General features: G+C 43.7%; 1 protein-coding gene across 4 annotated transcripts in view; it reads right to left on the bottom strand.

Moving 5' to 3' along the window:
* CCM2 (CCM2 scaffold protein) overlaps positions 1 to 8,729 on the bottom strand; it is a 97,446-nt gene extending 88,717 nt beyond the window's left edge. Inside the window, exons 1-2 of one of the 4 annotated variants that reach the window (XM_075558122.1) lie at positions 8,573 to 8,721; positions 6,892 to 7,047 (exon numbers count right to left, since the gene is read on the bottom strand). In XM_075558122.1, the coding sequence (XP_075414237.1) occupies positions 6,892 to 7,047; positions 8,573 to 8,602 (186 nt within the window). In that variant the 5' untranslated portion in view covers positions 8,603 to 8,721. Of the gene's footprint in view, positions 1 to 6,891; positions 7,048 to 8,572 lie in introns of all 4 variants that reach the window. The other 3 variants (XM_075558120.1, XM_075558121.1, XM_075558123.1) reach the window with 3 other exon arrangements.
* Positions 8,730 to 14,402: the final 5,673 nt, after the last annotated feature.

Raw genomic sequence — 14,402 nt, 5'->3', positions numbered from 1 at the left:
TGAACTGACAACTTAGCACCTAACATCCAATGCATCTGACCGTGCCCCCGACACCCTCACATTGTCTGTGTTAGGTGTCCCAAAGTGGTTCTGACTCAAGAGACCCTAGGCAGAACAGAATGAAACATTGCCTAGTCCTGTGCCAGCCTCAGAATAATCCTTATGATCGAATCCATTCTTGGAGCCATTGTGTCAATTGTTGAGGCTCTTCTGCATTTTTGCTGGTCCTCTACTTTGAAGCTAATGTATTTCTCCAAGTACTGGTCCCTCCTGATGACATGTTCAAAATACTAGATATAAAGTAAGCCATCACAAGCCCAAATTCCAACTTCCTACTATGCTTACACCAAAAATCCATACTCACTGCCATCAAGTCAATTCCAACTCATGACCACCCTATAAGACAGGGTAGAACTGCCCCTATGGACTTCTAAGACTCGAACTCTTTAAAGGAAAGTCCCGTTTTTTTTTTCTCTTGAGGAGACTGGTGGTTTCAAACTGCCGACTTTCAGAATTGTTGCCCCATTCTGTGATGCTCACCTTCCCAACACAACCACTGAAGACAAAATGGGTGCATAAGCAAATGGGGTGAAGAAAGCTGATGGTGCCCGGCTATCAAAAGATATCGTTTCTGGGGTCTAAAGGCTTGAAGGCAAACAAGCGGCCATCCAGCTCAGAAGCAACAAAGCCCACATGGAAGAAGCACACCAGCCTGTGTGATCATGAAGTGTCAATGGGACCAGGTATCTAAGACCCAGGACAAAAATCATACCCAATGTGAAAGGGGTGTGTGTGCGTAGAGTGGAGACCCAAAGCCCATCTGCAGACAATTGGACATCCCCTTACAGAAGGGTCACAAGGAAGAGATGAGCCAGTCAGGGTGCAGTGTAATACTGCTGAAACACACTTTTCTCTAGTTCTTTAATGCTTCCTCCCCCTGACTTCCATGACCTCAATTCTACTTTACAAATCGGACTAGATCAGAACATGCACACTGCTACAGATAAGAGCCTGAAACACAGGGAATCCAGGATATATAAAACCCTCAGGACCAACAATGGGAATAGAGATACCAGGAGAATAAGGAGAAGGTTGGGGGAGAAAGGGGAAATCGATCATAAGGATCAACATATAACCCCCTTCCAGAAAAGAAAAGTGGGTGACGGGTGACAGAGGATGATGTCAAGATATGAAAATACTCTATTAACTTATCAAGGGTTCATGAGGGAGGGTGGGGGGAAGGGGAAAATGAGGAGCTGATATCAAGGGCTCAAGTAGAAAGACAATGCTTTGAAATGAAGATGGCAACATATGTACAAATGTGCTAGACACAATAGATGAATATATGGATTGTGATGAGATGTAAAAGTCCCCAATAAAAGTATTTAATTTAAAAAAAAAAGATCGCCATCTAATAAGTAGCAACTACACCACTATGCTTATGAAAGATTATCATCATTGCATGCATTCAAGGATTGTGAGAAAATGTCCTAACTCTTTTTTTTTTTAATTTTAACAATTTATTAGGGGCTCATACAATTCTTATCACAGTTCATACATATACATACATCAATTGTATAAAGCACATCTGTACAGTCCCTGCCTTAATCATTTTTTTCTCCTCTTTTCTTTTTTTACATTTTATTAGGGACCCATACAACTCTTATCACCATCCATACATATACATACATCAATTGTATAAAGCACATCCATACATTCCCTGCCCGAATCATTCTCAAAGCATTTGCTCTCCACTTAAGCCCCTTGCATCAGGTCCTCTTTTTTTTTCCCCTCCCTCCCCTTTCCCCCCTCCCTCATTTGTCCTTGGTAATTTATACCTCGTTATTTTGTCATATCTTGCCCTATCCGGAGTCTCCCTTCCCCCCTTCTCTGCTGTCCCTCTCCCAGGGAAGAGGTCACATGTGGATCCTTGCAATCAGTTCCCCCCTTCCAACCCACTCACCCTCCACTCTCCCAGCATCGTCCCTCACAACCTTGGTCCTGAAGGTATCATCCACCCTGGATTCCCTGTACCTCCAGCCCTCATATGCACCAGTGTACAGCCTCTGTCCTATCCAGGCCTGCAAGGTAGAATTCGGATCATGGTAGTTGGGGGGAGGAAGCATCCAGGATCTGGGGGAAAGCTGTGTTCCCCATCGGTACTACCTCGCACCCTAATTAACCCATCTCCTCTCCTAAACGCCTCTATGAGGGGCTCTCCATTGGCCGACACTTGGGCCTTGGGTCTCCACTCTGCACTTCCCCCTTCATTTAATATGGTATATATATATACATATACATATACACATATATACACACACTTATATCGTTGTTGTTTTTTTTTTTTGCATGATGCCTTATACCTGGTCCCTTGGGCACCTCGTGATCGCACTGGCCAGTGTGCTTCTTCCATGTGGGCTTTTTTACTTCTGAGCTAGATGGCCGCTTGTTCACCTTCAAGCCTTTAAGACCCCAGACACTATCTCTTTTGATAGCCGGGCACCATCAGCTTTCTTCACCACATTTGCTTATGCACCCATTTGTCTTCAGCGATCCTATCATGGAGGTGTGCAGTCAATGATATGATTTTTTGTTCTTTGATGCCTGGTAACTGATCCCCCTGGGACCACTCGATCACTTCCATGTGGACTTTGTTGCTTCTGAGCTAGATGGCCGCTTGTTTATCTTCAAGCCTTTAAGACCCCAGTCACTATCTCTTTTGATAGCCAGGCACCATCAGCTTTCTTCACCAAATGTCCTAACTCTTAAAACACTCACAAGCAAAAAAAAAAACTGCACCTTTCCACATTACACTTAAAGGAAAAACACTTAGCCTTTAGGCACTGAAATCAGGCTAAGGGGAAAAAAAACTTTCTCTTTATTTCCACTTAAAAAAAACACTAGTGGTTACTTGACAAAAATACAAATCTAATTTCCCTCAAAATGAGAGCAATCCTTAAAATTAAGAGTCTGAAATGAATTGTTCTTAGATTGATGATCAGAGAAAAATTACACTGCAATGGAAGATGTGCTAACACAGAACCTTAAACTCACGGACAATGACGAAGAGAAAAAAAGGCATGTGGTCATCCCTCTTGTGACAGATGCCCACGTTCACAAAGCCTGTAACAGGAAACTGTGCTTCATTCAACAGTAGTATCTTAAATACCAATATAGCTTTCTTGGAATGCTTTTCTGCCATGTACATTTCCCCAACCATGAAGAATTGTGCTGGTCAAAAAGCTACTGTTTGACTAAAATCAAACAAGATTTAACTGAATTAATAAAACCTATGGAGGAACACTTTTTAAAATTAAGTTAAAGTACTTTAGTGCTTATAAAATTACTTAAAGTACTAAAAGTAAAAATACTACTATATAGTACACTCCAAAAATATTTTTAATAAATTGAAAAGACTTAAAAAAAACAACCTACTGTGCATAAAAATAAATAACTACTGTTCAGATTATTTGCCACTTTGTATCAAGGGCAATAAGGAAACCAGACTCTCCTGACCTCAGGTCTAGATTAAGACACAATGCTAGGTAACACCACACATTTGAGCTTGTGCCAGCACACGCAACGTCTTGCAGCTAGCACAGAACTAGGAGCTCAAATTCTTAAAAAACAATACTATAATTTACAGAAGTAAACCAGTGCCTAGAATTTGCTTCAAATTAACCTTGGGAGCAGGCAGGATAAGGACCATATATAAATGAAGCAAAACTGCCCAAGCATTGACAACTATGGAGATTGGGACACAAAAGGGGTTGATTTTACTATTTTCTCTACTTTTGTTTATATTTCCCATAACCAAGATTTTTTTTAAATCAACCTTTAAAAAGTACTCTTACAACTTTTAGCATGTTATGCTCCACCTCACGTTCTCGAAGTCATGAGGGCATGCATGCTGAGCACAGAGTGGTGCTAGAGAATCATCCTTGAATGAATGACTGAGTGAATGAACGCTGAGTGCTCACGATCAATGGAGCACACCAAACCCCCACAAGGTCCCCAAGCTCTGCCCCTCTTATTTCTGAACCTTCCTTATGAGCTCCCTCTATGCATTAACTGTGTTCACTTGTCAAATGTACACCTTTCAGCAGGTGCCCTCTCTGGTTCCCTAATGCTCTTTCTCACTCCCATGTAGTGGGAGCCCCACAGCTATGGATGCAGTAGGCCCTCAAATACTAGAGCAATTTCAAAGTCAAAATTTTAAAGTACCTTACTTAGTTTGGGCTATATGCTGACACTATAAAGTGATGATGGATGGGGGCAGCTGGATTACTGCTCATGGGAATGTCAGAACTGTACGATCAACAACTGCAGTGCCCGCAATCAGCCAAGAATCAAATACACATGGGTAGAAGCTGAAGCTCCTCCTAGTCGGCAGAGTTGACTTCCATGAAGTACTATTATAAGACGTCTTTCCTTTAACATTTCTCAATTTAAGGCCAGAGCCATAACAAAAAAACATTTCACAATTCTGATATGTTTCTGGATTCTAAATTATTAGGTACAGTGGATTACAGAATCTGATTGAAGGAGACTATGGCCTCCTAAAGCTTCCAGATGTTGACAACCTATTAAATATATGATTCTCTAAAATGTTCCTTAGAGGGAAGGTTGATGAGACCCTCTCTCATGTAGTTTAGACATGTGGTAAGGAGCGACCAGTCCCTGGAAAAGGACATCATGCTTAGTAAACTGGAAGGGCAATGAAAAAGAGGAAGGCCCTCGAGGAGACAGACTGACACAGTAGCTGCAACAATGGACTCAAACAAACCAATTGTGAGGACGGCAGAGTACTGGCGGTGTCTCTGTTGTACACAGAGTAGCTGAGTCAAAAAGGACCTGACAGCACCTCCTATGTACACGGTGGCTCTGCAAACCTGCATCACCTTTCCAAGCCGTTCTGCACTAGCCTACCAGCCATCTGGCTCAGGGTCCCCTGCTGCGAGGTGGCTCCTTCCTGACTAAACTCCCAATCCTGGTCTTCTTGCCTTCCCATCCAAGTCCTAAACTGCCAGCTAGGAATCCCTGGGGAGATGAAATGAGTTGGATAAAGCAAGTTCCAATGTCTTCTGTCTAATCTACTTAAGAGATACAATACCCAGTATTATACCCAACAAATTAATAAATCCTAGCAATTATATAGAAAGCCCTACATGGTACAAATAGTTAATGCACTAAATAAATTTGCTAGTTCAAGTCAACCTGGAGGCTCCCCAACGACAGATCTACATCCCAAAACCAATCCCTGACAACCCTAAGCAGCACATTTTTCTGTGACACACCGGTGTCAGCATGAGTTGGCATCAGCTAACTGGTTTGGCTTGGTCAGGTTTATTAACATTAATATCTAGTTCAGGAATTCCTGGTGGTGCAGTGAGCTGTTAGGCTGTTAACTACAAGGTGGGCAGTTCAAACTCATGAACCACTCCACTGGAGAAAAATGAGGCTGCCTGCTCCCATACTTAGTCTCTGAAACCCTATAGAGCTGTTCTACTCTGCCCTGTAAGGTCGCTAAGAGTCAGAATTGAGTCAGTGGCTGTGGGTGTTTGGGTTTGTTCATGAGTCCCCTGGGTGTCACAAATGGTTAAATGCTTGAATGCTAACCACAAAGTTAGCAGTTCAAACCCACCCAGAGGTGCCTCCGAAGGCCTGGCAACCTGCATCTGAAAGATCAGTGTTGAAAACCCAAGGGAGCGGAGTTTTAGTCTGCACAGCAGGGTCGCCATGATTTGAAATTAACTCAATGGCACTATCGACAATATCCATTTCCTAGAAAAACCTATTAAAATAATAGGTCCCATAATGTTAGGTCACATAATCCAACCAAAATGTGTGCCTCAATTTCTTACCCAAAAAAGCATTACATCTGGACAGAATATTGTCAACATACATGCAAAATGGATCCATTAAGTAACCTGACAGCTGTATTTTCCAAACCCTAACTCAGGACTTGTGGTCTGAAAAGTGCAAGTATTTATGAGGACCTCAGGGCAGGAGTAGGCTTTGAGAGGTCCTTTCTACTTTCCTGACCCCATGCACGCCTTTAACAGTTATGGGTTTCCCTGCCTATACACCCACCACCCTAGACCAGGGGTCAGCAAACATGGCTCACAAGACATATGCAGCTCTTTCAGCATGTACACGTGGCTCGGACGAAAAACTGAAAATGCAAATACAACTATCAGTTTCATTAATTAAAAATTTCAAGGATATTCAGATGTTGTGATTTCATTCGCTTCTAAAAATATATTTATGGCCATTGGACAATTCTTAAAGTGTTGTGAAGGGCAGAATTGGCTCTTCTATCTCAAATGTTTGCCGACCCATGCTCCAGACGAAAACTTGGTCATTTCCCCACAAGCTCGTCTAGGTCCCTGATTCATTGCCATCACCCAGACAAGTTCAGGTGCATAACAGGACTCAGTAGATGTTTGTTAGATGAATAAAGGTTGTCCGGGGAAACCCCAGATGCATGGTCATCAAAATCTCATGTTCCAGGATAAGGCTATATATAACTAGAGCCACTTTATAGGCAACCCACTCTGGTCTATTAATTCTTTGATAATTAACATCACCTCTAAAAGTAAAAGGTCTGTATTCTGTCCTGAAAAAAATGGGCCACATTAAAACAAGCCTGAATAACTACGTAGTGAAACATTGATACAAGTATCTGAATTATCTGATAATTCACATCTAGTAATCTACATTTTTATCCGCACTTTTAAAGGTTTAAATTTCATATTTAAAAGCTTAGAAACAATTTAAATGCTCAAACTATAGATTGGTAACCTCAAGAGCAATTTAAACTTGAATCTCTGTACAAGTTTTAGAGGAGGTCCTTCTAGTAATAAACAGTAATGAAAATGGTTTACACACAAATTTCCATTCCATGAGTTCAACGAGAATTCTTATTGAATGGGGGCCTAGAGCAGGAAGATTCTGCAAGCTGGAGATTGGCAGGATGCAGATGTGAAGTCTTGGCCCACATGTGAATCCATATCCCACATACTTGCTCAAGCCAATGGCCAGAATCTGGAGAAAGCACAGAACAAACAACAACTTAGCATCTCCTGTAGTGGAGACGAACCTGGACAGTATTTAGGGCTTTTTCCGACTGCCACTAACTCTAAAGTTGTTGAGCGCATTACTGGTTTTTCAACTTTATTCCAAAAGCTGGGGACTATGTTTGTCTCATTCAATGTCGCTGAATGTTTAAGGTTTCTGAGACTGTAAATCTTTACTAGAGCAAAAAGCCTCCCCTTTCTCCTGTGGAGGGGCTGGTGCCTTCAAACTGCTGACCCTGAGCTTAGTAGTCGTTCAACACGCAGCCCTCTACCCCATGAGGACTCCTGAAGCACCAGTTAGGTTGACTAAAAATCTGTTATCAACCTGTGCCATGCAAGTACCCACATCTATTAAAAAGAAAATGACAGGCAAGACACTTAAGCAGATTGTAAAGCATTTATTTGAAAAGGATACATTTTATTAAAAGTCAATTTGCATTTTTATTATATCTTTTTAGTTGCTTCTAAAAGCTGGATTTCTTTATCGATTATTCTAGGCCTGTAATTAAAGACACGTTTTAAAATCTACATGACGAGCCTGTTGAACTATGTTCTAAATCTAACAGCCAAAATGTAAATCACTGGAGCAACTCAACTGGTAAGATCAGCAAGTTGGGAGGGGGGGAGGGCATGAACATCTATTGCTTGTGCTTTATATAAGGCTGAAGTCTAGTAAACAGCAAATATTTCTAAAGTAGCCTTATACCCAATTGGCTCTAAAATATCAACCTTCGAAAACTTTTGGCCCCTAAACTGTTCCCATCTCTGTTTCCCGATCCCTTTAGTCACACAACCACTTCCTCTGCAGCCTGTCATTGACAACGGTGGCTGCATATTTATTCACCAGGGTTCATTTTGAGGTCGTTTAAGAGTCCTTGGTATGGAAGCGAGTAATTTACTGTTCAAGTAGAAATTTTTTCAACCAAACCAAAGCTTGACTGGGGCTGGGGGCAAGGCCGTTCTCTCTTCCATCTCGCAACTTGTCCCAAGTGCGCCTCCACTCAGGACCACCAAACTCCATTGTTCAGGGCCCGTTCTCCCTGGCTCCTGAATTTCTGGAAACTGAGTCATACGCTCCTCTTTCCTCGAGCCATCTAGCCCTGAGTTATCCCCCACACCTTTAAAGTCCCAGGCGCTCCTAGGCTTGCCTGGGACCCACCTCGGCAGTTGCCTCCGCCCGTGCAGACAGACAGTGCATCCGACCCAGGAGCCACTCAACAACGTGCACTAGCATAGGGACGGACCCATGAAGTTCTCTCCGGTTTCCCATCACCAAGCCGCCAGCATGCCCCAGCCTCTTCTGGGGGGTGTCAAACCGCGAACCCGGCCCTCGGCACCCGCCCGGCCCTCGCCCTCCCTCTCGGGCTTCCACGGCCCCTGCCTCGGGAATCCTCTTCCGGCCTCCGACCCCAGCCCTCGCCTGCCCAGGTTTTCCACTCCCACCCCGGCCCCCCGGAGGACGCGCCCGCGGCGCCCGGCCCACCGACTCTTACCTTCTTCCCCTTCTTGCCCTCCTCCTCCATGTCGCGCACGTGTGGCCCCGCGCGCCCCGCCTGGCCCGCCCCTCGGAGCCCAGCCACCGCCAGCGGTCGCTACATGCTCGCCCGGGACCCGGCGGCCGCCGCCGCTCCCGCCGCTTCCGCGGAGCGCCAGGCCGTTGCCCCGCCCCCACGGCGCGACCCCGCCCCGCCCCGCCCCCGGCACGCCGGAGCCCCGCCCCCGCGGCGTGAGGGCCTGCGCGCGCGCTCCCCTGGCTCCCCACCCCCCGCACTTCCGGGCCCGCAACGCAGCGCCGCTTCTCGTTAGCGCTCGCGCGCGCGAGGGAGAGTCACAGGGGCGCGCCCGCCTCCGCCATCATTCCGCCACCTCGCCCCCCAGTGGAGACGAGACCACGCGAAGCGGAGCGGGACTCGCCACAACTTTTCAACTCGGCCGCCATCTTTAGGACGGGCGACTCCCCAGCCTGCTGTGCGTCCAGGGGGGCGGAGCTCAGTCCCCGGACGTAGAGTTGTGGCGGGCTGACCTAAGCTGCGAGGGAGAGGGGGCGGGGCCAGCTGCAAGGGGGTGGGGCTGGGCTGGGCTTCGCGCCAATCCTCTGGGTGCGGTCCACTTCCCTTCTTTTTTTGTAACACCCCCCCCACCCCAATATCTTTTCACTCCCTTGCCACAACCGTCCTCTATGACGTTCTGTTCCAATGCTTTCTTTACTAGACAAACACTCAGAAAAGTGGAACTTCTAGGTTTGGTTCTGATCCATCTTAAAATCTCCTGTAGCATAATTGCCACATTTTACAGACGCAGGGCAGATAATTAGGTGATTTGCCCAAAATCCCACTGCAAATTAGTGTCGCCAAGCAACCTTAGTATTTTGCCACTAAACTTAAGTTGCAGCACCACTGAAATGTACACTGACTGTGATATGTGAGTTCTTGTCAATAAAGTGGTTAAGATTTTTCAAATTAAATTTGACATCAAGGGAAATTAATATTTGTCTCCAGTGGTTTCTGAAAACATTGGATCTTGTGCTGGTTGTCTATTTTCACACTGCTCTGTATTCGCTTTTATTATCTGCTCTGCAAAAAGGGATCTGGCTCTTTAAGCATTTCTGCTTTCCCAGGTGCCACAGCGTTTGTTTTTTTAAATCATTTTATTAGGGGCTCATACAACTCATCACAATCCATACAAAGATCCATTGTGTTGAGCACATTTGTACATTTGTTGCCATCATCATTCTCAAAACATTCACTTTCCACTTGAGTCTTTGGTATCAGCTCCTCATTTTCCCCTTCCTCCCCGCCGCCCCCATGAACCCTTGGTAATTTATAAATTATTATTATTTTGTCCTGTCTTACACTGTCCGATGTCTCCCTTCACCCACTTGTCTATTGTCCATCCCCCAGGGAGGAGGTCACATGTAGATCCTTGTAATCGGTTCCCCCTTTCCACCCCACTCTCCCTCCACTCTCCAGGTATCACCACCCTCACCACTGGTCCTGAGGGGTTCATCTGTCTTGGATTCCCTGTGTTGCCAGTTCCTATCTGTTCCAGTGTACATGCTCTGGTCTAGCCGGATTTGTAAGGCAGAATTGGGATCATGAGAGGGGTGAGGAGGAAGAATTTAATAACTAGAGGAAAGTTGTGTTTCATCAGTGCTACGCTGCACCCCTGAATGGCTTGTCTTCTCCCAGAGACCCTTCTATAAGGGTATGTCCAGTTGCCTACAGATGGGCTTTGGGTCCCCACTCCGTACTCCCCCTCATTCACAATGATATGATTTTTGTTCTTTGATGCCTGATACCTGATCCCATCAACACCTCATGATCACACAGGCTGGTGTGCTTCTTCTGTGTGGACTTTGGTTGCTTCTCAGCTAGATGGCTGCTTGTTTATCTTCAAACCTTTAAGACCCCAGATGCTATATATTTTTATAGCCGGGCACCATCAACTTTCTTAACCACATTTGTTTGTGTACCTGCTTTGTCTTCAGCGATCATCTCAGGAAAGTGAGCATCACAGAATGCTGGGTTATTAGAATAAAGTGTTCTTGCATTGAGAAAGTACTTGTCCATGTGCTACCTTAATACTTAGCATATAAATAAATGTACATAGATCTATTTCCCTGTTGTTATACATAAATCTATTTACATATGTACATACCGTATTTAGATCTCTACAAATGCCCTGTGCTACCTACTTCTTTCCTCTATTTCCTTTTACTTTACTCTTGTCCCACTATCATGCTCAGCCTTCATTGGGGTTTCAGTAATTCCTCTCTGTTACTTTGCCTTTGATCAAGCCCTACCAGGCCTCTTACACCCTCCTTGTCAATGATTTTGGATCGCTTGTTGTTCCCTTGTCCCAGGATTTGTTAACACCACTTCCTTTCCCCCACCTCTCCCTCTCCCATGTCCCCCCAGAACCGTCAGTCCCATCGTTTTCTCCCCCAGATTATTTAGGTGCCACAGCTTTTTAAGGGTTGTCAATAAACCAAACTCACTGGCATTTAGTCAACTCCAACACATAGCGAACCTATATAACAGAGTGAAACACATTGCAGGATAAAAGGACTTGGCTGCATAGTTATCCAACTCCTGCAGAATGAAAAGATACTCCAGCACCAGCTTACATAGCTCATGGCATGACTTCCAACAAGGCCCAAATCCTGCAGCTCCTAGAGGTCAACTCCCCCAGAGCCCACCTTCCTGCACTGAGGGCAGCTTCTCCAGTTTTCCCACGTAATATGTACATAAACCAACCAGTTGACATCGAATGGACTCCACCACATGGCCACCATACATATATCAGAGTAGAACTGCATCCCATAAGGCTTCAATGGCTGATTTATTTTATTTTTGGAAATAGATCACCAGACTACTTCCAAGGCACTTGGTGAACTTAAACGGAAACGGTGGAATGTCAACTAGTCCTTTGTGCTACAGTGACTCTGCATTCTTTCCATCTTCTTTTGATGTTTCCTGCATCATTCAATATTTTGCCCTTAGGATCTTTCAGTATTACGACTTGAGGCTTACATTTTTTCCTCTTTTTTTTGTTTTGTTTTTTTTACTTTTCAGTTTAAGGTATGTGGTGTGTGTTCTTCCTTTCTGGACTGTGCACATTTCATATTTTACTTTATCTTTTTTGAGATCCCCTTTGAAATTATCTAGTCAGCCTTTTGATTTCATCATTTCTTCCATTTGCCTTTGCAATCCTACTGTGAGAACAAGTTTCAGAGTCTCTTCTGTCATCAACTTTGACCTTCTCTTTTTTTCTTAACTTTTGAATGATCGTTTACTTTCTTCATCAATGTCATTGTTGATGTCATCCCAAAGCTTATTAGGCCTTCTCTCATTAGTGTTCAGTGCACCAAATATGTTCTTGAAATGTTCTCAAAATTCAGATAGCAAATATAAAGTGTTTACTACTTTATAAATCTCAGGTTGTATATGAACATAGAAATGTTAATTTAGTGAAACCCAAAAATATTCTTTTAATGACAGAAAATCTTAATTGCCATTTCACTTTGAACTTTACTACTCCAGTCAACTATAGTTTGGGGGTTCTTTTTGCATTATTCTAGCTATAGTTTTTGAACCTTGCTAAGTTTGCCAGCTAAAATATTTTAATCTTAGAATTATAATACCTGAACTCATCTTGGGAGACAAGAAAAAGATGATTTCTTATAAAATCTATAGAATAGATCCTTAAATCACTCATAATATTCCTAAATAAAAGTTCATAGGTGCTTTTTAGTCTATTTAGTGACGTATTTCTGTTTCTGCTGATTTTAGGATAAGTTGTCATTTGTGAACCCCATCACATCTCCACCAGAATTCTGAAAAACTTGATTCAGTCTGGCAGGCTCCAAGTTCAAAATAACAGTACAAGCTAGTCCATCTTTCTGTGCAAATACTGTGGTCAAACATCTCAGTATATCAGCAAAACAAGAAAGAAAAGAAAAAGCGTATATCTAGATGGCAAAGCTGAATGTGGCTATGTTAGGCTGGGTTGAGAGAGAACAAATTCACTTATTTATGTGTGAGACATTCATACATGTGTAAGAGAAAGCCTTATATCAAGTCGTAATTATATATCAAGCAAATATCCCAGCCCAGTCCAGATCGAGTACATAAATTTGATACTAATCCATAAATCCCTCTATGGACTTATACAGTCTCATGCAATGAGGCAGAATGCAGGAAGATCACAGCGCGGTGGGTGCAGAGTCTGTGGATGCAATGGCTGTGGACACATCCCCAGGGCTCTGGCTGCCATCAGTGTGGCTCAAAGTGGCTTGTCAACAGGAAAGTGAAGGAGGTCGGGGGGTCCCCAGGACCCCACTTAAGAGAAGTCCAACCCACAAGGAGGTATCATCAGGCTGTGACCCCATGGACAGGCTAGACTCCACCCCTTCACTCTATCAAGGTGGGTTTTTATTTTAATTTTAATAAATCATTTTACTGGGGGCTCTTACAGCTCTTATAGCAATCCTCTATCAAGTTAATACTAGATTATGTAATGATCACGATGGCATGGTTAATTTGTGATATTTAAATTAAATATCTGATGGGGATTAATTACAGAATTAATGCAAAGTCAATAAAAAGTCTGTAACATCAGAAAGTACCTTACACACAATGATTAACCTTATTTTTTTTTAATTTTGGATGTAATTCCAAACCATCAAATTACTAAACATCTGAAGCAAGATTATAGATAAATAGCTAGATTAAAAGGAAACAAAGTTGCAACCAGTATAGGAACTAAAATAACAAAAATTATAAACCTTTGTGGTTGTTACATAATTTCACATCAACTTGATAAATAGGTTATAGGGGTGGAGTCTAGCCTGTCAATCAGGTCACAGCCTGGTTGATGCCGCCTTGTAGGTGTGGCCTTCTCTTGAGAATTCTGGGACTTCCTCTCTTCTCCCTGGAGGTGGACCACACACTCTCTTGGGTTCACACTCCTGTTGACAAGCCACATGGAGCCACACTGAGAGCAGCCAGCGCCCTGAAGACGTGTCCATCTCCATTGAATCCTCAACACTTTCTACCCACTGGCCTGTGATCTTCCTGCATTTGGCATCATTGCAGATGCTGCGTGAGTCAGAAGATGAATTTGTGAGCTAATATCAGACTTATGGACTAATATTGAATTTATGGACTTCATGTGGACTGGGCTGGGACTTAAAAAAAAATAATTTTATTGGGGACTTGTACAGCTCTTATCACAATCCATACATACATCCATTGTGTCAAGCACATTTGTACATTTGTTGCCATCATTTTTTTTCCATCATCATTTTCAAAATATTTTTTCTTGGTATCAGCTCATTCCCTCCCCCCTCCCCCTACCTCATGAATCCTTGATAATTTTTTTTTCATATCTTACACCGATTGATGTCTCCCTTCTCCCACTTTTCTGTTGTCCGTCCCCCTTGGGAGGGGGTTATATGTAGATCACAGTGATTGGTTCCCCCTTTCTCCCCCACCCTCCCTTTCCCCTCCTGGTATCACTATTCTCATTATTGGTCCTGAGGGGTTTATCTGTCCTGGATTCCCTGTGTTTCCAGCTCTTATCTGTACCTGTGTACATGCTCTGGTCTAGCTGGATATGTAAGGTAGAATTGGGGTCATGATAGTGGGGTGGAGGAAGCCTTAAAGAACTAAAGGAAAGTTGTGTGCTTCATTTTTGCTACACTATCATCCTCAGGGCTTAGTGGGCCAGGAAGTGCTCCACTCTGTCTCCTTTCCTCTTTATTTGCTCCTGTGTGCTCTGATCAGATGTTCCCCTCTCCCTGAGCACTAGCTTCAGTGCTGT

The sequence above is a fragment of the Tenrec ecaudatus genome, chromosome 9, assembly GCF_050624435.1.
Source record: "Tenrec ecaudatus isolate mTenEca1 chromosome 9, mTenEca1.hap1, whole genome shotgun sequence".
NCBI classification, from domain to species: Eukaryota; Metazoa; Chordata; class Mammalia; order Afrosoricida; family Tenrecidae; genus Tenrec; species Tenrec ecaudatus.
The sequence above is the reverse complement of the archived record's forward strand: the minus strand, read 5'-3'. Positions and strand labels throughout refer to the sequence as shown.